Genomic DNA, 26,516 nt, shown 5'->3' with positions numbered 1-26,516 from the left:
TTGTTTACTCAGTATGGATATGGAGCATATATGAATGCGGAACAAATCTTATATTTTGACGTTTTTCGTTGAGAAAATGTGAATTACTTAAAAGGTGACCCATCTTGCCCCGCCCTTTTTTCACGGCCCAAAAGCGATCACTTTTTAAAACTGTTTGTTTAACATCATATTTTGTATTTAATGAACTTTTTATCGACTTTTAGCATAGCTAACTAGTGTATTAAAGAGTAGCGGACGAACACAAACCAATACGATTTGTATTTACAAAGTTATGGTGATCCATCCTTAGGCGACCCATCTTGCCCCGCCCCACCCTAGTATTCACTTCTTTCTCTCGCTCTCGCGCTCTCTAGCTCACACTGCGCTCTCGTTTACAATAGTTATTACTGGAGGACGACGGCAACGTCTCTCCTGTACGCACGCGCGCGCTCGTACGCTCACCGCTTCTACCACAGGTGCCGCGAAAGGCCGAGGATCCGGAGGAGGTAGGAAGGAAGGGTAAAAGTCAAAAACACACACTCACAATCCTATTACAAATTGCTATTTTTCATCGTGGTTTGTTAGCGAAACTCATTCATAAATATCGGACTTTCCTGCGCGCGCGCGAACGTCTTTGCAATCTTCTCGCGTACTTAACCTCTCTCTTTTGCTGTTGCCATCTCCGGCGTAACTCTAGCAGAATATAATATATATTTTTATAGTAGTAATAATAATAGTATTTTAATCATTCACCATCATACCAATTTCAATCGGATGCAGTTTTTGCGCTTTTGCAGCTTTCATTTCAAGTAAACACGCTTCCGGATACAGTTTATAGTTTTTTCTCTCATTTATCTCGTTTTAATTAATAGCATATAGTAGTGTTCATTGTGAATTTAATTCGATATCCTTGCTTAAGTTCTACTGCGAAAAGTAGTATGTGTTTGTAGGTAGTGATACTCTAGCTCCTCTAAGTGAAAATTCCTCCGCTTGGTTTTCCTCTCTACTTGAAACAATAGAGAACCTATCTACTTTGTAAATAAAATGATTCATCAAACAGAAACCAAAAAACAAACGCTCACACCAATCAAATCGAAACGTGTTATAAATGTGTATTTATATTTAGTGACTAACGACGACGACGGTCTTCTTGTGGCAGCAGTAGAGAAACTGTTTTATCGACCTTTATTCACTCACTTCGTTCAAACAATAATCGATCGCAATCACTTTTACCACTAATCTGCGGCGCGCTAACGTGTTTCCGCATGAACTACAACACAACCACTACCACCGTAGTTCAAACCCCGAATGGTTCTTCTGTGCCGACATTTCACGCACTTGGAAACTATTTCATGTACGGCCGTTCCCTCATCTGCCGCCGTTGCTGTGGACGACCTTTAAAACCTACAAATAAGGCGGTAATCTAATGAAACAAGGAAACACATTAAAGCGAACACGGGTCGAATGGCCATTCCACAAGCGCTCGTTACCGTCGATCGCCAAAGGAAATCATGTTCTTCTTTGCCGATCACACGGCTCTAGGGAGCGCTAGTGGAATGGCCCCGACCCGGAATAGAACTCATACAGTCGTTTAAATAAGGACAATCTCAATAATTTATCATCTCGGAAAATATGAACAAACTCTCTCTGTCTTGCTTACACTCTCTCTTGTTTTCTATGTGTATGTGTGTCAATTAAAACTTATACAACCAAAATCAGGTTAAAAGGAAAGCGGAGCGATTCTGAGGAATATAGATTCTCCTAACATCGTCATTCATCATCGTTTTCAGTTTGTGACTAAACATTCATCCACTTAAAAGCTACACTGCACTTCTACTAATTTTCAAAGCTTCCATCATCGTGTGATCGCTAGGAAACAAACAAACTACAAACGCAACATTCCGCCGAGTTACAAGTGTTTAGTTTAAATAGTTTTCTAAATCTCTCCCTTCTTTCGTTTTCCGTTTTTCAAATCACGATTTTAAGTTTAAAACGTCTTTTTTTCCCGTTGCTAGGAAGTCCCCTCATTCTTTCGCTCTTTCACGACTCTCTCTCTCAGCAGCAGATGTGTGCGTGTGAGTGTCTCTCTAATGTGTCCACAATGCTTGAGGATGTGTAGTGTGAGTGACACAGAATGAGTTCCAAACAACAACGGGGTAAAAGTGCAAGTGTGTGTGTGTGAATGTGGATGTGTGTATGTGTTAAGGGGGACTGTGAGTTCTGCCTTCTTTTCCGTTTTTTTTTTTAGGGAGAGGATAATAAATGTGTAAGCGTTTCATCAGTTCAACTACTACAAAGCCGGAGAGGAAAACCGGTCGGTGTCTATTGTCGATTCTGTTCTCCTCTTCCGGCGGGGCCACCGGCAGCGGCGTTCCCATTACCTGTTCCGTTCCACGGCAGATATTCCTGTCCGGAGCCGGGGCCGCCAGAGCCCGGCCCAGCTGGATTACCCGGTCCGGCAGCGCTTCCGCTTTGTCCCGGTGCCCCTGGTCCTCCAGGGCCACCCGATCCCTGCGGATTGTTATGCATCTGGTTTCCGATGAGGCTCCACTGGCTCAGGGCCGCAGCAATGATGGCCGGATTGATCGGCATCTGGTTGAGGTTCATGTTGCCTCCAGCGGGACCGTGGTTTCCGATGACTCCCGGCGCACCGCTGTTACCACCACCCCCCGTGGCCCCACTCGTCGCTCCACCCCCACTCAGATGATTCCCACCCATCCCCGCTGAACCGTGGTGGCCCCCATGAATCCCAGCTGCGTTTCCCTGGCCTCCGCCGTTCGGGCCAGGGCCTGTCGAGTTTAAACCCAAGGCCTGAAGGTTGGGCATGCTGTCAATGTTGCTGTTATTTTGGCGATTCTGTTGCGAGTACTCATTGTAGTTCCAGATTGGCTGATTCTGCGGCATACTGTTGTAACCACCTCCGCCGCCGCCGCCTCCTCCCCCGTGGTGATAGTTCGAATTCATGTTCGAATGGGACTGCTGACCTCCGTAATCGGATCCAGAAGAGCCACCGCCGCCGCGGCCACGTTCATCGTAGTTGGAAAAGTTTCCTCCCATCTGGTTCTTCTGTTGGTTCCGGTTATGCTCCGGCCGCGGGGAGGCCGTCGATACGTAAACCGAGGCACCCTTGATCAGGTGATCCTCGCCGCACAGACTTTGAGCCACGTGCGGATCGATGAACGTTACAAATGCGAACGCTCGGAACGGTTTCGGGATGAACACATCCGTAACTTCTCCGTACTTGCTGAAGTACTCCCGGATGTCATCCGCTGTCATTTCCTCCGTCACGCGACCCAGGAAGATCTTGCTCGGCATCTGGTGCTGCATCTGGTCCTTGCTGCTCGGGACCTTCACGTCACACCAACGCCCATCGATCAGGTGCCGCTTGGACAATGCCTTCATCTGCGATTCAAACTTGGCAAACCGGATAAATCCGTATCCCTTGGACTGTCCGGTCTTGGGGTCCTTCTTGATCTGAACCACCAACAAATCCCCAAATGCATCAAAGTACTCGCGCAGTCCTTCCTCCGTCGTTTTCCAGGGCAGTCCCAGCACGATCAAATCCGTAGTCGTGCGATTCCTGTTCTCAATGCGCTTCGTTTTGGGAGTGGAGTTCTCCAGCTTATCATCGCTCTTCCGCTTGTTCTCCTTGGGGAACACACAGATGTACATGTGGTTGCCCCAGCCCTGTTCCGGCGAGAACGGATGCAGCTTGTTATCGTTCAGCCGTACGCCACGGATCGCTTTGTTCTCCGGATTGCGGTACTTCAGGCCACAAGCTCCATAGAACTGGGCCTGCAGCGTCGATAGCGATAGAGTTCCGTCATCTTCCAGTGGCAGTTCGACTGCTTCCTCACCTTCTTCCTCGACGACCAGTACTGCTCCTGGCATTGCCATCGGATCGTTTCCGTGCTCCGAGTCCATCGATGTTGTTCCGCCGCCTACCCGGTTACCTGCTCCGTACGGGCTGTGGGGGAAATCTGTTGACGCGAACAGCGTGTAGCGGTTGCCTATGGGGATGGTTCGAGTGAATCAAGGAAGAAAATATGGTATTAGGTTAGAAGAATTTGATAGTTCCGGCCGCAAACGACGAAAGGAATAACATTTTTGCAACAACGAAAGGAATGGGTGAGTGCAGTTAGGGTAACAATGGGTATTATCGGCAGGTTTGTTCTTTTCGTCATGGGGTTTTTTTGTCAGCCAAATTGCCTGAAACTTGGCCATATAATTCAGCTTAGTTGGGAAGGATTTGAGACCAACTCTGAGTTGAATAGGTTTCAAAAAAAAAACCCAAAGACGAAGAAAACAAAACGGCCGAAAATAGGTGATTTCCCCTATTTGTAATTTTCTTTTTTTTTTTTTTTTTGCTAGGTTTCTAGCTGCACTCTGAATAGAGTTGAAACCTCTACACTAGACCCGAAGATAGAAAAGAGTACGTAATCTTTCAGAAGCAGTTTGCCAGCCGTACGCGGAAAATGATATCCATTAAGACACTGTTGCCTACTGACTCAGAAAGTTACGGTAGAAGGTTGGAAAGTTTTCAATTGGTCAGTCAGTCAGGATTTGCCTATGTAGTGTTATGGTCACACGGTTTGTGTTTGTCGTCTTGTTCGATTTTGTGGTATGGTTCAATATGTTTTTCTTCTCGTTAAGTCAGTTGTCGTATGTTTGTTTTTTTTTCATCGAATCAATCAAACCCTGTATGTTAAAATATAGTCGATCCTGTGTCAAATTGTTTTCTTGATTTCGCTAATCGTTTTCTACTTCTCTGTGTTCATCTCTTGTGTCCTTAAATTGTCATCGGTCCAAAACCCACAGAAACATGCAACTGAACTTCTGATATTTTTCTGTTGGTGTCAAAATGCCATCTAAGAGATAAACAAAAATACGTCAAGTTGGTCAGTTGATTGCAATAAAATTTTAAAATAATAAAGATTGCTTGTCAACTATTATGTATTCGTCCTCCTACAAATACTATGAAAAATGTTCAAATTCGTTCAATTGTCCTATCGGTCCTACCAAGATAAACCATGTCATATTCTCATGCGCGGCCTAGAAATGTCAACCTAGTCATACAAAAGTAACGTTGTTCAGTTAATAAAAAGCAATCAGTTTTTCGTCCAAACTGTCACGTCGAACGCATTGACGTCAACAATGCGTTTAAGTGTTCGCACGTTAGCTTCGAATCTATCAGCACAATTAAGTGCTGCAAATCTCCTTCCCACTATTAATTCTTCGGTCGATTTCAATTGCTTTATTTAAAGAAAATATGACCAACATTGTAAAAATTCGAAAAAGCAACTATGACATTAATGAATTACTAATCAAAATCAACCAAGAAACGTGGGAAATAGAGCCCAAACAACATTTTGAAGTCAGCTGGCTGTAAAAGGTTCCAAAACCTGTCACAAATCCTATAATGCTTTTATTAGGATTTGTAACGATCATCAAAACCTTCTCAAATCCAACCGACTTGGAACTATTGCTTGGGAATAGACTCTAATGAGCCCTGGCGGATCCTCCATGTTTATCGAGCATGTCTGATGCATATGATCAGCCATACTCCATCTGCAGCAGCCGGTTCGTGATGAACCGTTGGAGGCGCATTAAAGTGTTAAAAAGGTGATATGTTTCACTAAAGAACACTACATTACAATAATCAAAATGAAACTCCTTCACTTTAATACCGTCAACCCCTGCGAACTTGGCCAGGGATTTCCCCTATTTGTAATTTTCGATTTTTAAATGATAAAATGAGGCACGTACGCACGATTCATATAACATTGGCATAACAATTCCATTTTACAATTTAATTTGTTTGTATAACTCGATGACTCCAAGTCTTCGGTGCACAATCAGAGAATAATGCTATGAGGGAGTCTCTGCGGAAGGAACTCCTGATGGAATCGCAGGAAGAACTTCTCGGGGAAACGCCAGAAAGAACCTCCGGTAGGATCTCAGAATATTTCTGGAGGAATATCAGAGAAGAATGTTGGAAGAGAATTCCCGAGGGAGCTTCTGAAGATAACCCCGGAGGAACTCTTGGATGGTTTTCAGAAGAAACTCCAATAAAGAACAGAAGTAAGAAATATCAAGATCATAATCCCAGGGGTCAGAAGCTGTTTTTAGGTGTTCTAACAAAAACTTCACTAGTAATTCCAGAGATAACTAAGCGGAATCGTACGAAGTTACCTAAAGTAATCCCATAAATACTTTTGAAGAAAAACCCTAGAAAAAGTTTAGGAAATATTTCAAGATATTACATAGAAGAATCCCATGAGATTTCCTAAAGTTATTCCAGAAAAAAAAATCCTAAAGTAATCCGTGAACGAGGTCCATTGGAGTAATCCGTGAACGAAGTCATGGAAATCATTGAAGGAATCTTAGAAAAAAAAGCTCATGCACCAATTCCTGGTGGAACTTTTTAGGGAAATCTCAAAAGAATACCTGGAGATCCCCCGAGGAACTTTTGATGGATTTTCAGCAGCAACTTCTGAAGGGGTTTCTAAGAGAACTTCTGTGAAAATCCAAGAAAAAATCTTAGGGGACGCCAAAAGATGGCCATGGAATGGCAGCCAAAGAGAGCCCTTCAATCAAGAACCGTGGAGTTACAGGAACACTAAATTTAAAGGTGGAAGGTTAAGTTCCAGTGGAAGCGTACAACCAGAACTGCTATTGAACCGCTAACGGCTGTTGACAAAAACCATCCACCGTTTAAAGTTGGTGTTCTCTGTATAGTGCCACTTGCTTTTGTTTCTAACTTCGATGCTGCTAGTTATGACTCCGTAAAGCCGATAACTCCGTTCTGCATGCTGCATTTCTCTCTTGGAGACTTTTCTTCACGATCGACAGCGTCAATGATGCGGTGGATTATTTCATCAATGTTGACAGCGATATAGTTGCCTCCCATGTTCCCCTGGCCAGAGCTCCTCCAAAGCCAATCTGGTCAAATAAACGATTACGGTCACTGAAGCGTCGTCGTTCGGGCGTATTGCACCGGTATTACAATCGTCGGTCGCAGTATCTGAAACAGCTGTTCAACACCACTAGCAGAGAGTATACAGTTAACAACAAGTTCCTGCTGTACACTCGGTATATCTACCGTAATCAGCGCAATCTACATCCAAATCCAAAGTAGTTCTGGAACATCATCATATCTAACTAAGCGGAACGACGACAGACTTCCTACTTCAATGTATCTTGAAGAGCTACAAGCAAACTCGATTGCTGAGAAGTGCGATCCTTTTGCCACTCAGTTCAAAGCGACCATGAGCAGTTCCACCGCGTCATCTGCTCAAGTTGAGATAGCTTTTTTGATTTTTGTAAAAGTTTTTTCTAAGATACCTTCAGGAAATTTTATGAAATTATTTTATGAAATCTCTAATACAAGTAATCTTCGATATAACGTACCCTCGATATAGCGTACCCTCGATATAGCGAATTCGATATAACGTACATTTTGCTTAGATATAACGTACAACATTGAAAATTTTTATTTTTCCCACGAATAATCCTTAGATAAACTACGAAATCACTCAAATCAATGTTTTGTTGCAGCATTAGCCTTGATACCCAGAATTAGCGCAATTTGGGGAAAAATTTAGTGTACGTTATATCGAAGCAAAATGTACGTTATATCGAAGCACAAAAAACGAAATTACTTTTTCGTCAAAACTCAAGTTTTTCATTATTGGTTTTGTGAATTTCACCGAAATCATCATTTGGGATTAATTTCACGTCGAATACATCAATACTAGCAAAACAAACATTAAAATTTTCTCTGCTTCGATATAACGTGCACTTCGATATAACGTACAAAAAGAAAACTTTTTTGTACGTTATATCGAAGAGTACCTGTAACTCCTTCAGAAAATCTTCCTGCGATTCTTTTTTTCCGAAAGTCTTTTTTTTTGTTTTGGGATTCCATCAGTAGTTCCTTCTGAGATTCTAGAAAGAGTTTTTACTGGTATTCTTCCGGGAAATCCTTCTGGAATTTGTCCAGGAATTTCTCCTGAAATTCTTTTCGAGATTCGTATAGGCATTTCTTCCGGGATTCCATCTGGGAATAATACATGGGCTTTTGCTGGATTTCCAAAGAATCTTCTTTGGAATTTCTTCCGGATTGTTTAGAATACTTCAAGATTTCCTTCTAAAAATTCACCAGAAATTAGGAAAACCTTTAGAAGTTCCTGGGATCGTTCCTGGAGTTCCTTCTGGAAAGCTTCCAGGAATTCCTTCTGAAAATCCTGCAGGAGTTAATAGGTGCCAAGGAAATTCGAGAATCTCTCAGGAGTTTTTTTTTTCTATGAATTCACACGGAGTATTCATCCCTGGTATTCTTCCAGGAAATCCCTCTGAAAGTTATCAAGGAAATTCGCCTGTCCTTTTCTATCTGTATTAACGATATTTTTAGCCCTAGGCTAGTTCATCTCGAGACCCACGCCATGCTTCCCCTCCAAAGGAAGAAATCACATTTTTTTGTGAGTTTGTCGGGAGTGGGATTCGATCCCAGGCCCTCGGCGTGATAGTCACATGTTCTAGCCATCCAACCAGGTCCGCTCCGCTGCCTGTTGTTGGGAATTTCTACAGGAATTCATCCATGGGCTTCAGTTGGATTCTCTTCAAAATAGTCTCAGGTATTTCTCACAGATTTTTACTGGAATTCCTCCAAAAACTCCTTCTGGAAATCTGCCAAGAATTCCTTCTGGGAATCTTTTCTTATAGGAGAATAACCTCCATAAATTCCTTCTGAAAGTTTTTGACGGAATCTCCTGATGTATTTTCTTTAAAAAAAACCGCCGCAGAAGTTCCTGACGGCATCTCCAGATGGATTAAACTATAGATGAAATTCCTGAAGTTATCTCCAGATGAAATTACAGGAGGAACCCTACAAGAAGTTTCTAGAAGAATGTTTTTTTTTAATTCCTTTTTATTTGTGAATTTTAACTTAAGCTAATTCTTCACACTTTCTAGAAGAATCTTCAAGAGGAAATTCTGAAGGAATTCTTTTAAAAAGAATCTTGGAAATCGTCATTAGGGGTTCCTGGAGTTATCAGTAGATGGATCTCGTGCAGGAATTCCCAGAAAAATATCCTGAAGAGTTTCCCAATGGAATTGTTGGTCGAACTCTCAAATACTGGAGAAGTCCGTAGATAGAATTCCTGGAGAAATCCTCCAAAGGAGTTTCTGAAGGAATCTGCAAATGCATTTCCGGGAGAAATCCACTGTCGGAATGCCCGATGGAACCCCAAGATGGAATTTCTAGAGGATTCCTCTAGAGGAAACCGTATGATAAACATATACTATTGATAGCGGAAGTTTATACGGTTCAAACTACACTCCCTAGGATAAATTCCGAACTAACTCCGTCTGGCGCCATCACACACGGTGAGTATCTGAAGTTAACTGATACTCACCGTGTGTGATGGCGTCAGACGGAGTCAGTTCGGAATTTATCCTAGGGAGTGTAGAGAATACAAGACCCAATATACTGCAGCAGATCCTGCAGAAATCCTAGAAGACTCTCTAAAAAATCTTAGGATAAATTCTGAAAAACATCCCAGGATCAACACCGGAAGGATCTGTCTCTCAGAAGCTCCGACAGAAATCTCAAAAGAAATCCCGTGAGAACCTTTGGGAAATATACCAGCTGAAACTTCTGTAGAAATCCAAGGAAAAACTCTGGAAGAAATCTAAAGGAACTTTATTAAAGAAATTGCACAGTGGCGTCTGGTAACCTCACTTTTTACCTGTTCAACAACTCTAAAATTTGCATTTGCAAGGAATTTATGATTATAATCAAAATGGAAATGGGTGATAACAAACTTTTCTCGTCATTTCTACTAGTTACAAGCTAATTTGCTCCAAAAATTCAAGATTTTATACTTGTTGAACAGGTAGATTTGAGGTTAGGGAATCGCCACTGAAATTGCAGGAGAGACTTTGGAAGAAATCCCGAAATCGTACAAACAATTAGTGAAAAACTTTTTAAAACCATTGGAGGAGCTTTAGTAGAAATCCCAGAAATAACATCTTCAAGAGGAATCCCGGGAGAAACACTAACAGAAATTCCGCGACCACATCAGCGGTACATCCTGAGGGAAACTCTTGTGGAGATCTCGGGATAAATTCTGGTAGAAACTCACGGGAACTCCAGGAGCCATACTGGGAAAACCTCCAGTGAAATTCTGTATGATCTGTATATTATTTCCGTATGTAAACATTCCAGAAGAAATCGATCGTAATTCCAGAATCCTAGAAGATTCTCCAGAAAGTATCCCGGAAAGAAAAATGTTCGAATTTTGGAAAAATGCTGGTACCGTCAAATGGGGTAACTTGCAACACTTTCCGACTTTGAAGCAATATCATTGAAAATCTAAACATTTGAAACATCCTGTGAAGCATCGTGTACGCTAATCGCCCCGAGTAGAATACTTTGCAGCACTTGGTTTAACAAAATACGTTGCCACCTAATCAGGAGGTGCGAAATACATGCTTGTTGCAAGTTTCCCCATCAGTGGGGTAACTTGCAACATAGGACATGAAACTAAGTTAGCTATCATTGAACAGCACTAACATACTAGTATTTAGTCGTATTGTAAATTTTTGATGTTATGCATGAAACATACCATGAAAAGAAGTACAATAACCAATTGACATATATTTTTTCATGAAAGGATTGATAGTTACTGCAAGCGATAGTATATCGTTTAGCAACAGGTCTCACGTCCCTCAAACACAAAATATATATATGATTCTCGTGACTTAGCACTCATTACAAAATGTCAACAATGATTATTGTCATTTCTTGAAAAGGTAGAGTGAGTCATCTTCAAGTAGTTTTCAGTTTGAAGTGGTGTTTGGCAATTTCAGCTAAATTAACATGATTGAAACACACCTTTTTTACTTTGTAAATGTCAAATTCGCTAATTTGGGTATTAAACTGAAATAATTTACACCATTCATTCAGAATTGATGTTGGTGATTGCTTTACAGCGTTCATAAACAAAAATTGAACTTTTAACATGATGAAACATGAATGCAACTTCAAAATGTGGTATTTCCTAACAATGTTTGAAGGTCACGTGCAAAAAAAAATGTAAAAAAATGAATTGTCATTTGAAAATGAACGCGTTACGTAATCAATAAATGATCCATTTCGATTATTTCTGTCAAATATATCGTGAAATGAAGATAAATAATAGAAGGTTTCGTCAAATTCAACTGTTTCAAGTTACCCCATAGTGGTTGTCGAATATAATAATGATTTTTTGCATTACTTAGTCGATAAGTTTATCAAACTTTTATCGTTTAGCTAAGCTTACTATTAGGTACCCTAACTGCAAGCAAGGTCATCAGACTTATCGCACTTACCATAAGGGAGAGGTCAAGCACGATTTTCATACTTGTTTTTATAGCATAAAATGAGCAATCCGTTTTAACAGTGTAGCTAAACCATAAACAAAGAAACAAAGCTAATTTTTATACTAAATCGATCTTTGATACACATAATCGCTATAACCGAAATAGTAGGGCATACTAGTTTTCATTAGTATTAGAAAATGCTTTACATTTAGTGTATGTCATCGTGTTGCAAGTTACACCGCTGTTGCAAGTAACCCCGTTTGACGGTAGTAATCCGGAAGAATCTCCGGAAGGAATTCATAATGAAATACCAGTACCCTGTGTTTCCTTCCATTCGGGAGGCATTACTTTACAAGTATCTCCTAGATTCCTAGATTCTTCCAAGTAAAAGCCTTCACAGATTCCTGTAGAAGTTCCTTCTGGGATACTTTTATAAAATATTAAGGAACTTTTCTATGCAATCACGCGGAACTTCTTATAATTCCTTCCCATATCATTCCGCTTGGATATCTCTCGAAATTCGTGATTTTTTTTTCTGAAAAAGGTTTTCTGACCCCTGGGATTTCTTAAGAAGTTTGTTTTAAAGCATTTTCATTTACATCTCGATCAATTTTTACATTCATCAACTTAAACTTGATGTTCTGTGTATGGTCACACACTATCATCCTAATTGTGTAAAATAAATATACGATATTATCAATGCTTATAACATATTACACTTCATTCCCAGTAGCTGTTAAGATTTATGAATGCTTCATTTTACACCTGCGTGTAACTTGTTCTCTAACTCTAGGCTTACTTAAATTATTCATACAAAGAGTCAATCGTAGCAATAGAATTTCTCAAGAAGTTCCTAAGGAATCAGATAAGCCCACACGTCACTTTTTTAAATTCTTTCTGGATTTGGATTCGGTAATTTTGTCAAGAAATCCACCAGGAATCGGAATATATTAGGAAAATCATGCTGTGTTCTAAGCAGGACATCCTCTTAAAATTCACCTATGAGTTGCTTTTAATATTTGCCAATATTTTCCTTTCGAAATTCCTACAGGAACGTCTACCGATTCTTTTATTTCTTTATTTCTTTATTTTTCTTTAACTAGCTTCATCTGCTTATGCTTAATGAAGCTTTAAGATGAGGAAAAGCCTGTTTGAGTAGACCAGCAACATGTCTCTCTCAAATAGGCGTAAAAACCTCATTTCTTTTCAAATAACATTACAGTAGGTCAACATATAAAACTTAAATCTAGTGTACTGCAGGTGTTCTCGGGATACATCCATATGCAGGAAGCTCAGGGGTGACCGCAACAACAATCGAGAAAAAAAAAACATTATGTAACACCGTCAACAAACATAAAAATCATTGGACAAAATCTCACCTGTTTCCCATCGGAAATGAGTTTCTAACTTGCAAACGCCGTTGGAAAGTAGTACTGGAGCAGTTGAAATCGAATAATTGAAAAACTTCGTTGAAACTAGCAGATGCGAAGCGGATTGGTTCGTGAAGGCCGTATTCTGTATGGCGTGGCTCAAGCTGTAGAAAACTACGTTGACGAATGATTCTCTCCGGAGCGTAAAGGTTAAGGCGTTCCAATAATTCAGCTGAGTCTATGTCTCCGCGTAGAATTTTACCAATGAAGACTGCTTGATTAATGAATCTTCTTTCACTTAGCGTCTGTAGTCCTAGTAGTCTGCAACGATCTTCGTACGACGGCAGGTTCTGTGGGTCACGCCAGGGAAGAGTCCGTAGAGCCACCCTGACAAACTTTTTTTTGAACAGCTTCCATTCTCGAAATCCAGTTCGCTTGGTATGGACACCATACGACAGAGCACGACTCCAGTATAGAGCGAACTAGTGCACAATACAATGCCCGAAGACACAGAGGGTCATGAAATTCGCTGGTTAGTTTGAAGAGGAAATCCAGCTGTCTGTTGGCCTTGGAAATTATGTTCTCATAGTGTAGTCGATAAGAAAAAGCTGGATCGAGGATGACACCTAAGTCACGAATATGATCAACACGCTCCAGTTGCTGATTAGAGATGGTGTAGTTATAAACAATAGGCCTTAACTTTCGGTGAAATGTGATGACGCTGCATTTTGCAAAACTAAGTGTCAGCTTATTTTTGGAACACCATTCTACGAATATGTCCAACCATTCTTGAAGAAGAAGGCAGTCTTTTATGCTATTGACTACGATGAATAGTTTCACGTCATCCGCATAGAATAAACGATAACCAGGTGGTAGTAGTCTTGACAGTTCGTTGATAAAGATTGAAAACAGCAATGGACCTAAGTTGCTTCCTTGGGGAACGCCAGACGTATTGGAGAAAAGTTCCGACGACTCATTACCAATTCTAACGCTCAGTTTACGGTTAGTCAGGTATGACTTGAACCACTCGATGAGATTAGAGGAAACTCCCAGCTTGTGCAGCTTACTCAGTAATATATTGTGATCTACACGGTCAAACGCTGATTTGAGGTCAGTGTATATGGCATCAATTTGAGATCCTGCATCAATTTTTCGTATATAGAAGGAGGTAACAATTTCATACGAGACTTTATTCAAGATTGTTTTCCGAGTCTCTTCAGATATTACTCTAGGAGTTGCTTCTGGGGTTCCCTCCGAATTTCTGTCTGGAATTGCTTTAAAACAATTCTATGATTTCATAAGGAGCTCTTTCTAGGATTCTTCAAAGAGTTACTTTATGGAACTCATCCCAAATTCTGCATCGGAAGTTTCGTCTGGAACTTCTGGAACGATTTTTCTAGATTCTATCTTTATTTGCCTTTAGAATTCTTCCAAAATTTCTTACTGCGTTTCTTCTAAGAGTTCTATCTGGTAATCCTATAATAGTTTATTCTAGGAATTCTCCAGGAGCTGCTTCTGGGACTTCTCGAGGAGTTGCTTTTGAAAATTCTCCAGGATTTCTCTATATAAATCCTGCAGAAGTTCGTTCTGGGAGCCCTCCTTGCATTCCTTATTCAAATCTTCTAGGAGTTGTTTCTAGGAATCCTGCAGCAGTTCTTTCAGTCAATTCTCCAAGGGTAACTTGTGGAAAACATACAGGATTGATGGGATTCCCTTAGGTGTTCTTGGGAAAATCCCAAGATCGAATTTCTAGACTTCTGTTCCATGCATTTCTGATGCATGAAAATCCTAAATACCCTAACTTGAACAATTATAGGCTTAGGACGTAGTCACCTGTTTGCTTCTAGAAATATATGAAGTACTAATCCTTTTTTTCTTACGACTTAGAGCATCGCCACGGGCGTCCCTATCTGGGTCCCTATCCCTATTTCCGGGCCTTGAATAGGGACCCATGTTCACACCGGTGGTATCTAAACGGGAATGAAAAATAAGGACGCGACATGGGATTAGCGATGGGTTTCTACATTTGGGGACCCACTCAAATCTTGCACTGAGTTGCTATTCCGATGGTTTGTGTGACGTCACTTTATTTATACTTTGCGGTGAAGTGAGCTGAGCAGTGGTATGAAAAATGAACAGCAGTGGATCAATAAAGCATGAGGTGAATATTGATGCACTTTGTCACGTGACTAGATGTTTTACAGAACCCTATCATAAACAAACAGACGCAACTCTAATAATTCCCACGTACACCGATTCAACGGTTTATTTAAAAATTTAAGACAATGATTTTTCATAAGGGCCTAGCTGACTTAATGGATTTCTCTTTGTCGACTCTCTCTCTTTCGAAATAAGTTGATCAAAACAAACAAAATCATTATTCTTTTTTCTATAGCAACATGTAGTCGTCTTCTTCGCATTTCAAACAAAAAATCTTTGGAAACTCAACACACATTCTGTGATAACACAAAGAGAGGATCGATGAAGAGAACTCAAAAATGTCAGTTAGGCACAAATGAAAAATCAGTGTCGATTCAATAGTTGGCCAACTGCCCATCTGAGGCGCTCGCAGCTTTTTTGTTCAAGTTTTACATTCGCTCACTATTGTCACCTAGTTTATGATTGGCCACTCTATTGGCCAAACTCAGTCCTTTTAGATTGGGTGAATATACTTCCGCGACTATGATTTTGAATAACAAACGTATCACTTGAAAGAAATTGCTATTAAAATCATCGTCATTTAAACATAATCATCAATGCCAAACACGCTGTTTCACAAAACGCTCAGTAGGTGCCGGTAGTGAGCGAACGTCAAACAGGAGCAAACATTATGAGAGCGCCGTCTGCGAACAATTTGCAAACTACAGAATATTTGATTTAAATATTCTTTAATAAATAAAACGATAATAAATGACTAGAAGGAGACCGGAGACGTCTGCATGTCTGTGACGAAATGTAAGAAGTGTTGCGTTTGTTTGTCTGTAACCGTTTATGCCTTTGTGATTTTATGCAGGATTCATCAAAAGCCATAAGGACATATTTAATTTGCTTCAGTTTGTACTACGTCCGATAAAAAGTAAGGACCATTTTTAGCAACACACGGTGGAAAATCAATATGTTTTTCAAGTCCCTAAACCCAAAATAGAAACCACTGGCGGGAAGGTGGGGTGCTATCCTAAAATAACACCCGGCAAGAAGTGGTATAATAGGGATAACGATGAGGACTCCCGTGGCGGTGCTCTTAGAACAACTATTTCTATGCCAAAAAAAGCGTTCCCTGAAAAAAAAAGAAGCCGAACAACTCCTCCTCTCCTTTCTCCTCTTCTTGGCGTAACGTCCTCACTGGGACAAAGCCTGCTACTCAGCTTAGTGTTCTATGAGCACTTCCACAGTTATTAACTGAGAGCTTCCTCTGCCAATGACCATTTTGCATGCGTATATCGTGTGGCAGGCACGAAGATACTCTATGCCCAAGGAAGTCAAGGAAATTTGCTTTACGAAAAGATCCTGGACCGACCGGGAATCGAACCCGTCACTCTCAGCATGGTCATGCTGAATACCCGTGCGTTTACCGCCTCGGCTATATGGGCCTTTGAAGCGAATAATTAAGAACATCCATTGGGATGGATCCCTCCAACCATTTGCGTAGAAAAACGTAGTCAGTCGAGTCTTTCCGAGTAACTCAAAGTTTTCGACAGAAAAATCTTTTTAATATAGCGCATTTAGTTCACCACTGGACTATCGCACTAGTTTTCAAGAGTGCGAAAACGAAAATAAAAGTGCGCGATTGCATCCAATCAACTCGGTGGCTTCAGAGCACTTATTCATCATACATCGAAGCATTAGTGCGCCGAAGACATCAATTGGATTTGATTTTGATGCAATCGCGCAGTTTTATTTACGTTTTCGCACCTATGAAGACTCAGTGCGCAGTCCAGTGGTGAACTATGCGGTATATAAACCGGCCATTAACTGGTCAATTAGCATCAGAACATCAAAAGAAAATGCGTTTTCTCTGTAAAATTTGCACATCACTTTTAAAACGTTATTCATCGTGAAACAAGTGCTGCACAATTTTTGTAAATCTGTCAAGAACAAAACATTTTATAGCAACTGGAATGATGACAGTTTGTGAACTTTCAAGATAGGTTTAAAGATCAACATGCAACTGTATACAATGGTAATTAAACGTTTGGACCACTGTAGAATAAAATATATTATTTATATGGATATGTATGTGTTTATTCAAAAATGAGATGTAATTTTTTACAGTGGAGCGCAGGCTTACCCCCCGTGGGTTTTTGACAGATAGACTTGCTTGATTTTTCTTGAAATGTTTTTTTCCGGTTAGGACTAGTAATCCTACATTATAGAGATCTGCGGAGGCGGCCATTGTAAGCCAATCGTGCAGAAAGAACTGTCAAAGTGTGAGCCAAATGAACAGGCTGATCGTTCGTAAGAAGGCGTCGATTGAACGGTATTGCAATCCGAACTAAATAAATTAAAATTATTTATTTTTAATATCGAGAAATTGACGGTATATGTAAGTTTAGTAAAAAGATAGAATTTAATTAATTCTGCTTTCAAAAGCTCAAGCTTATGACGAAACTTTTGTTGCTGCACTTCTCGAAAAAACTTTCATTGCTGCTTCTTGCTTCATTTCTGCCGATATGTTTAGCTTAACACTTTGCAATAAATTTCAGATTTCATCGATTGCTCCGCTATTTTTTTCAAAATTTTGAAAAAAAAAAATCTACCATAATTAGAAAATGTAAACAAAACAACTTGAACCACTACGAAGTCACGCACAAAGTTTGAACATCTAGCTTTGCAGCAAGTGTTGGCAGCTGATGTAAACAAAATGAACAGCGTTGCCGAATCGACATATGTAACTTCCGCTTATCTCTATGTAGAGGATTTCTAGTTAGGACCGATCAGGCAGGAAGTGAGGAGAAATTTTTTAGTTAAATAAAGAGCGTTAACGAGGACGGTTGTAAAAACTTGAAATACAGTCCACTGATTTTTAATTACGACCACTGAATTCCCGAATGAACATTTGGTCCAATCGGTCCGGATAGTGGATGTCGCGCGGAATAAGTGGATTTTTTCGGAAAAAGTGTAGCTGTTCACGCGTCGGGAAGTGAAACGGAGTTTGGCTGCAGAGACGCCGAAAAGTGAACTATCGGCCATTGGGGCGGATATTTTTTCGGTGTGCGGTTTCGGCTTCGGTGGTGATCCGGCAAGTGCCCAGCAGAAGTACTTTAACAGTGACACGTGGAGGCCTGCCGATAGGTTCCGTGTGAAAAACCGACGGTTATTGTGTTGGTCGAAATAACACGTATCACCCGTGAAAAAAAAGTGTTTGTGGAAGAGCCAAAGCATTTTTGTGGTGCTGCGTGAAGAAAGAAAGGCGGAAGCCATTTTGCAATTCCGTTTTGGCTGCACTCAGTGAAAAGTGTTTGTGGAAAGAAAAGCCTCGGCATTTTGAGGTGCTCCGTGAAGAAATAAAATCGGGTGCCCATTGAAAAAGTGTCGGCGGAAGAGCCTAAAGCATTTCTTGGTGTGCAACGCGGAAGAAAGAGTATTTTAAAGTGCAGGACGGAAGCCATTTTGAATTTCGTAATCACCTGCATACGGCAATAGATGTTGCCAGAAGTGCCGAAAGAATAAAAGATGACCTTCACTAAGGTCAAGTGAATCGGTTTTCGGTTAGTGATGGGAATTGAGGCTTAAAAGAACAAGAAGACGAAGAGAAAGTGATAGTGGCATGCTGTTGCGATCGGGAAACCCGAAAAAGAGGATTTTGTTTTCGTCGCCCTCTACGGCGCCGCTTACTACAACGCTTCGCTCTCCCCAGGATAGAGTAGTGAAGGGTGTGGAACGTGTGGAAGCTGATGTTGTTGGTGCTACGCCGACGCAAACCACTAGTGTGCGGATTCAAAAGGAACAACAACAAGCACGGCAAAAGCAAATCGAGATGGCGGAGTCGGTTGCCGCACTGGAACAGTGCCTAATCGCTACAAGAGGTAAGGTGGAACGCATCCGGCGTTCGATCGAAGCTGCGAATCAGGATCACGGTAAGTTCTCTTATCATTGCCTTAAACTATATGTTGAAACGACGATTGCTGCTTACAACGAATACAACTCGCTGCAAAATCGGATTTATCTCGCTGACCCTACACGGCGAGTTGAGTTTGAAAAGCAGTACATCGATTTCGAGGAGATGTACGAGTTCGTGCGAATTTCGCTTGCGGAGATGATCCAGGCGCACGAAGAAGCCCAAAGGCAGGATGTCGAAAGGCAAATGAAGCTGGTCGAAGTCCAACCTATTCACCAGCACGGTGGAGAACTTGGACCTGCGCAGATTGTGCCGTCCCTCTTGTTGCAACAGACGCCGTTGCCAACGTTCGACGGCCGCTATGACAACTGGCACAAATTCCGAGACAGATTCAGGGATATCGTGGATAGATGCACTGCTGATTCGCCTGCGACTAAACTGCATTATCTCGATAAGGCACTAGTGGGCAAGGCCCAGGGAGCCATAGACCAACAAACCCTGAATGATAACAATTACGAGGGGGCCTGGAGGATTTTAACCAAGAAGTTCGAGAACCTCCGCATGGTGGTCCAAGGCCACGTTACACAGCTACTGGCGTTGAAACCGATGGCTCGGGAAAGCCATGCGGAACTGAAGGCTCTACTAGATGGCGTGGAAAAACGACTGGAGTCTCTGGAATTCCACAACCTAAAGATGCAGGACAAATTATCTGAGGCAATACTCGTGAATCTGGTAATTTCCCGTCTGGATTCGGAGACGCGCAGGGCTTGGGAAGCCACTGTGGAGCATGGACAACTACCCGAATATGAAGAGACCATGGATTTTCTGCGAGAACGCTGCTACATGTTGGAGCGATGCGAGTTGTCTGCGAATACGAACAAGCCCAGAAACGTGACAAATCAACGATCTGGTACTCCATCTACAGTTAGCAAGGTGCATACGGCTACTAACAATCAAGCGAACTGCTGTCCCATCTGTAACAACGAACATTCGATTGAAGCTTGCGAGAACTTCAAGAAGATGACTGCGAACAGCCGGTATGCCAAGGCAAAGCAACTTGGCCTGTGCTTTTTGTGCCTGAAGCGAGGACACCGTACGGCGAATTGCAAGGCAGATAGTAGCAAATGGTGTGAGTGCAAGAATAAACACCATGCTTTGATGCACCCGAAGGACAAGGCCGAAAACAAGGATGAAGCGGCGAGCAAAGCTGAAGCAGTTCCTGTTCCTGACGTCCCTGGAACCGTTGGCGAACCTCGTGTTGTGGCGAAATGTGAAGTTCCCGCTACCACTACACCGAAGCAGGTCTTGCTGGCAACCGCTATTGTGGACGTGGTCGATGCCGGTGGCGCGTTCCATAAATGCCGCGCGCTACTGGACTCCGGCGCAATGGCAAATTTTGTTTCGGAGAGAATGAGTGACGTGTTGAGCCTGCCCAAGGACTATGTAAACATCCCAATTCTCGGTGTGAATGGTTCCAAAACAACTGTGAGATTCAAGATCAACGCTACAGTGAAATCAAGAGTGAATGATCACGAGTTTACTTTGGATTATCTGGTAGTGCCACGGGTAACTGGGGCGCTACCCTCGCTGAAACTCGAAGCCAAAGGTTGGCCGATACCTAACGACTTGCTATTGGCTGATCCGAGATTCTTCGATCCTGGTCGAATCGATATGCTGATAGGAGCGGAAGTATTCTTTGAACTGATGCAGGCGGGCAAGATCCGAATGTCGGCTGAATTACCATGGCTGCAGGAGAGTCTTCTTGGCTGGTTGGTTGCCGGTCCCGTAAGCGATGTCCGTAACGTTGCAAGCGTTCAGAGTTATCATGTGATTCCCACCAGCAACAGTGATTATCAGTTGAACGAGTTGATGAAGCGATTCTGGATGATAGACGAACAAGTGCTTGAACCATCGGAAATAGATGAATGCGAACGGCATTATGTGACTACGCATGAACGAGGTGACGATGGAAGATATGTCGTTCAACTACCGTTTCGTGAGGGTGCCGGCAAGCTCGGAGATTCTCGAGCACAAGCGGAGAAGCGATTTAAGGCACTCGAAAATCGACTGGAGAAGTATCCCGACGTCAAACAAAGGTATGGAGATTTCATACGGGAGTACATTCAGCAGGGACACGCAAAGGTTTTGAACGACTCCGAGAAGGACACCGCTGGGACCTACTATTTGCCTCACCACTGCGTGTTGAAGCCTGGCAGCTCAACGACCAAATTACGCGTTGTATTCGACGCGTCTGCGAAAACGACGACCAACTTGTCCCTAAATGATGTGTTGATGGAGGTACCAGCAGTGCAGAGTCCATTATTCGACATTCTGTTGCGGTGGCGTTTGTACAAATACGTTTTCTCCACGGATGTGCAACGCATGTACGAGCAAGTGAAGGTGAACGCGGGGCACACCAAATACCAGAGGTGTGTTTGGCGAGATGAGCGATTTCAGCCATTGATGGATCTGGAATTGCAAAGGGTGACGTACGGCATAGGACCTTCTGGTTTCCTGGCGACGAGATCGTTGATCCAACTTGCTCAAGACGAACGAGACAGTTTTCCGGAAGCAAGCGAGGTCGTGCTGAAATGCTTTTATGTTGACGACGCGCTGGTGGGAGCGAACACCAGGCAGAAGGCGAGAAGGCTACGTGAGGATCTTCAAGGTTTGCTGGAAAGAGGAGGATTCAAGTTACACAAATGGTGTGCGAATGACCCGTTGCTGTTGGAAGGGATACCAGCCGAGGAGCGAGAGAAACAGCTCTGTTTCGAAGATATTGATGTGAATGGAGTGATAAAGACGCTCGGGCTCTTGTGGGATCCGGAAAGAGACGAATTTCTGTTTCGTGTTCCGGAAATGGCGGTTACTTCAGGAGTACCAACGAAACGTGAGGTGTTAGGTGAGATTGCGAAATTATTCGATCCTTTGGGTATTTTGAGCCCGATCGTGGTGCTTGCCAAATTAGTGATGCAGCAGTTATGGAGGAAGAAGCTTGACTGGGACGATGCGATTCCCAGCGAAGAACTCGAGGTCTGGAGCAAACTGAGAAGAGAGCTGTGTGAAATCAACAACATGAAGATTCCGAGATGCGTTGCAGTTGATGATCCAGTTGCATTTGAGTTGCATGGCTTCTCAGATGCGTCTCAACGGGCCTACGGTTGCTGTATATACTTGCGGAGCGTGAATGCTGCTGGAGATGTTGGTGTGAAATTGATCTGCGGCAAATCGAGAGTTGCACCGTTGAAGGAGTTGAATCGAGTGGAGAAAGAAGAAACCTCGCCGTCAGAGATGACGATTCCGAGGCTGGAATTGTGTGCGGCGGTTTTGCTAGCGGAACAAATGAAAACAGTGCGCGAAGCTTTAGAACTGAACGTTCGACGGGTAGTTCTGAGGTCGGACTCTGAGATCGTCTTGTGTTGGTTGAAGAAGTTGAACTCAAATTTGCCGATATTTGTGCGTAATCGAGTTGCGAAGATTTTGGAACTGACCCAAGATATGGAGTGGCTACACGTTGGCACGAAAGACAATCCAGCGGACCTAGTGTCCAGGGGTGTTCAACCAATGGAACTAATGAAAAGTGAATTGTGGTGGGATGGTCCGAGACTATTGACAATCGTGGAAGAAGTCGAGACACGAAATCTCGAGGACACATACAGTGACAATGATGTGCGTAGTAATGGAGAAACTGTTGCTCTCGTGGCACAAGATTGCCGACTATATGATGTGATCCAGAACTGTAGTGACTATCGTAAGATGCAAAGAGTATTCGGCTATGTGACACGATTCATCCACAACTGCAGCGTCAAGCGACTGGGAGTTGATCGTCGAAGTGGTGGATTGATTAGCCATGACTATCGTGATTCGACTTTGGCAATGGTGAAGATTATTCAAAATGTTGTCTACGGAGAGGAGATTGAAAATATCAAACGAGACAGACCGGTGAAAGGTAAGCTTCGAAATTTGAATCCTATTTACGACGAACGCGAGGGGTTGCTCAGAGTTGGAGGTCGAATTCGACATTCCGACTTGTCGCGGGACCAGAGGCATCCCATGATCCTACCCGAGAAAAACCTTTTTACTGATCTGATCATCGATACGATTCACCGTGAACAATTGCACCTCGGATTCAATGGATTGTTGGCGAAGGTTCGGCAACAGTACTGGCCGGTGAATGCGAGGAGAACGCTTAATCGTGTGCTGCGAAGATGCGTGAAATGCTTTCGCGCGAAGCCAAAGGACGTAATACAGTTTATGGGAGACTTACCGAGCGTGCGCGTTACCGCCGCTGAACCTTTTTCTCGAACGGGCGTCGATTACGCCGGTCCATTTCTACTGAAGGAGGGCAGATCGAGGGCTCCACGGAAGGCGTACATTTGCGTTTTTGTATGTATGTGTACTAAAGCGATGCATCTGGAGCTCGTGGGCTCCTTGTCAACAGACGGATTTCTCGGAGCGTTGCATCGTTTCGTGAGTCGAAGAGGAAATGTTGCCGAAATGCGTTCAGACAACGGCACGAACTTCGTTGGGGCTGAACGACAGTTGACGGAATTGCGGAACCTATTGGCCTCGCAAACTTTGGAGAACAAGATCTCTGAATTCTGCCAGCCTCGTGGTATTACCTGGAAGTTTATTCCGCCACGAGCTCCGCATCAAGGAGGGCTCTGGGAGGCCGGAGTCAAATCCGTGAAGAATCATTTGAATAAGGTGCTGAACGAATCACATTTGACGTACGAGGAGATGTGTACTTTGCTGTATCAAATAGAAGCGATTCTGAATTCACGTCCAATGGTCCCGCAAAGTGACGATCCCACGGATTACCAAGCGTTAAGTCCGGCCCATTTCCTGGTTGGGCGCGAGTTAACATCGATTGCTGAGCCTTACTACGGGGATCTGAAGGAGTCATCGTTGTCCCGGTATCAGTTAATCCAACGAAGAAAGCAATCATTTTGGCGTCGGTGGTCAGCTGAGTACGTGACGGGATTGCAGAAGCGTGGGAAGTGGTTCAAAAACCCTACTCTCCTGCGTGAAGGTTTGCTTGTGGTGTTGAAGGAGGATGGGTTGCCCCCGCAAACGTGGAAGCTTGGACGAATTATAGCTACGCACCCTGGCAAAGACGGAATCGTTCGCGTGGTAACCGTGCGAACCAACAGCGGAACGTACAAGCGGGCAACCACGAAAATAGCTGTGCTGCCGATTGACTGCGAGGAGCATTCCAATGAGAAGGAGATGAGCCATCCGGCTCCGGGCGGAGAATGTTTATTCAAAAATGAGATGTAATTTTTTACAGTGGAGCGCAGGCTTACCCCCCGTGGGTTTTTGACAGATAGACTTGCTTGATTTTTCTTGAAATGTTTTTTTCCGGTTAGGACCGATCAGGCAGGAAGTGAGGAGAAATTTTTTAGTTAAATAAAGAGCGTTAACGAGGACGGTTGTAAAAACTTGAAATACAGTCCACTGATTTTTAATTACGACCACTGAATTCCCGAATGAACAGTATGTATGCATACATTTTTTACCTTAATTTGTTACATATATGTACCGTATACGAAATAGATATTTGTGCGTAATAACACTATAATGTTAAAATCCTTGCCTATAACATGTCATTATGATCAACATTGTACTGTTTGTGTATCGAATTATACTTTTTAGCAGAGTATATTAAGCTTTTCTGGGGAATGGATTTCTGGGAAATGGTTTTCTGGGGAATGTTATAGAATCCAAGATTGATGTTAAACTATAAATAACTAGTACTTAAGGGAAAAGTTTTAATAAAACTTCAAGTGTTGACAAAAACGGAATAATATGTTGATAAAAACGGATAGTGATAAAACCGAAAATCCCGCTGACCTAGAAAACATCACTGTTCTTAACGAATTGCCTAACAACTGACCAACTGTGTGCAGCTAGATATGTATTTGCTGAGAACCAGCAAGAGGAGCAAACCGGCCCTAAAAATAAACTTTGTGCACTTTCGTCTACCGCAGTCAACCCCAAGGAAAGAGAACAACGAAAACACGACACGGCCAGAGGCTGTTGTCAGTAGTGCATCACCGAAAGAAAAAAAAATGAAATTCAAATTTTATGCGAAGGTCTTTGTTGGGTGACCTACCACCCATCCATCATCACCCATCACGCGGTCATCCAGTAAAATAATGATGTCTCTGACACGGCATTGATCGTCAAAATGTTATTCCTTCGTCGTCGTCGCGGCCACTGTTTGAAAACTCATAATCATTCATTGTGGGTCGGAAAGTAGGTAAAAAAGGAAGGAAAAAACTCACTCTAAACTCGTTCCACCGAATCGTTTCTCTCTCGCTCGCTTCGTCGCCTCTGCTGCTGCTGCTGCTCTTTCCGCTGCGTGCCTTCCGGAGGTGGTGGCGTCGGCTGAGCCCCCCTCTAAGTATAAAAACTATACGCACTCTCACACACTCTCGAGCATCAATCCGGGAGGCAGGTAGCCCTACTTCGAATGAAAATCGATATTTTCCGATCGCTAATGGGGGCTATTGTGAAGTGACCCGAATTTTATCTCAAACTTTCAGAGTCGTCGTCGACGTTGCTGTCGTCGTTATGGGAACTACTCACAGCAGGCAGGGGAAGATTGAGTTTTACCGTGTGGGGGGCGCAAGGGGCGTAGTACCAGACGGAGTGAAAATCAAGATGGAGGAACCACACACTCTCGCCGTCGTCGTTCGTTCGTTCGTCACACCGCGATGATGATTGCTAGCGCCGTTGCGTGTCACAAATTGGGAAAATTCGACCCCACGCCAGCAGTACTCTGTTAGGTAACAGCAATCTCGCACTTTTCACTCACTCACGCACGCACTTTTTCGCCCAAATCTCAACAAAACCACCGACTTGCATCCACTTTTTTCTATACCTTCAGCATATTTCAGGGGGACCTGCTCGGTGCGACGATGAAAAAATTCCACTCGTGAAAATTTCTTCTTCCTCCTTCTTAGCGCACTGTTCTTCTTCGCTATTGCTGCTCCGCCGATGTCGGTACTTTTTCGCCGATCGAAAAATCCCAGATTTCCTGCACAGAAAAATTGCACTCTCTCTTTCTCGATCGCGCCGCGCACTCAACAACTCGCGAATGACGTCCCGGATCTAGCGGATTTTCGCCTAGTTTTTCCCTGAGCCACCGAAAATGTTCTTACGTAACACCGCAAAATGCTCACAACACCGGGAGGGGTCCGAAAAATGAGGAAAAACCGGACCACACACACGCACAGCCGCTTGCTTTCGTTTTTCTATCGAAGTATCAAAGTCGGAAAATTATTGATCCTCGTCCGTTCAAATCACGCACGCATCCAGAATGTATTCACCGCACCGCGCGCACCACACGACCAACACAAAATCGTTCAAACCGCACGGACTCCGCAACAAACAACTCGAACAACTCGCGTACGCGCGACCTCACTCTCGATCGAACGATTGCTGCAAGATGAATGAATTTTTTCTCCGCGGCGGAAGATGGCCGCCTCGGCGACCGTGTGAGCCGAAGCGGAGTGCAAAGCGGAATTCGGTGATGACAGCTGATCAGAGACTGGGAACGGGTTTGTTTTCATGCAAGGGGTAGGAATGTGGTGCGAAGTACTAGAGTGAGTGATAAGTTGCACGGAAAACTGTTTTTTTCTAAACAGACTATCACGGAAATAAATAAATAGTAAACACTAGAGTAAACCGGACACCGCTGGCTAAAATGTTTCAAGCGTGTAAGTAGTAATTTTCAAGAG

At 42.9% G+C, this 26,516-nt stretch overlaps 2 protein-coding genes across 3 annotated transcripts in view; both read right to left on the bottom strand.

Annotated features, from left to right (window-relative positions):
* The window catches only part of LOC115253538 (3-hydroxyacyl-CoA dehydrogenase type-2), a 38,312-nt gene extending 12,043 nt beyond the window's left edge, over window positions 1–26,269 (bottom strand). The window contains exon 1 of the mRNA XM_029878051.2: window positions 25,658–26,269. Coding sequence (XP_029733911.1) covers window positions 25,658–25,666 — 9 coding nt within the window. The 5' untranslated portion in view covers window positions 25,667–26,269. The remainder of the gene's footprint in view (window positions 1–25,657) is intronic.
* On the bottom strand, window positions 526–25,661 carry LOC115256405 (TAR DNA-binding protein 43). Of its 2 annotated transcripts, XM_029854886.2 has the most exons (3): window positions 25,059–25,661; window positions 2,361–3,989; window positions 526–1,383 (listed from the first exon to the last, which is right to left on the bottom strand). In XM_029854886.2, exons 2-3 carry the CDS (start codon window positions 3,901–3,903, stop codon window positions 1,325–1,327), a joined length of 1,602 nt encoding a protein of 533 aa, XP_029710746.2. In that variant the 5' UTR covers window positions 3,904–3,989; window positions 25,059–25,661; the 3' UTR covers window positions 526–1,324. The 2 variants fall into 2 exon arrangements, with proteins under 2 accessions (XP_029710746.2, XP_062700618.1); XM_062844634.1 differs by having other exon boundaries at window positions 806–3,989.
* Window positions 26,270–26,516: the final 247 nt, after the last annotated feature.

Source organism: Aedes albopictus, chromosome 1 (assembly GCF_035046485.1).
Source record: "Aedes albopictus strain Foshan chromosome 1, AalbF5, whole genome shotgun sequence".
Classification (NCBI taxonomy): domain Eukaryota; kingdom Metazoa; phylum Arthropoda; class Insecta; order Diptera; family Culicidae; genus Aedes; species Aedes albopictus.
This window is presented reverse-complemented; position numbering and strand designations above follow the sequence as displayed.

Coding starts and splice junctions, on each gene's coding strand:
- LOC115256405 (XM_029854886.2), bottom strand. CDS start 3,903: ATGGACTCGGAGCACGGAAACGATCCGATGGCAATGCCAGGAGCAGTA. Junction 1,384..2,360: donor TCTGCCGTGGAACGGAACAG/GTAATGGGAACG, acceptor CCTTATTTGTAG/GTTTTAAAGGTCGTCCACAG.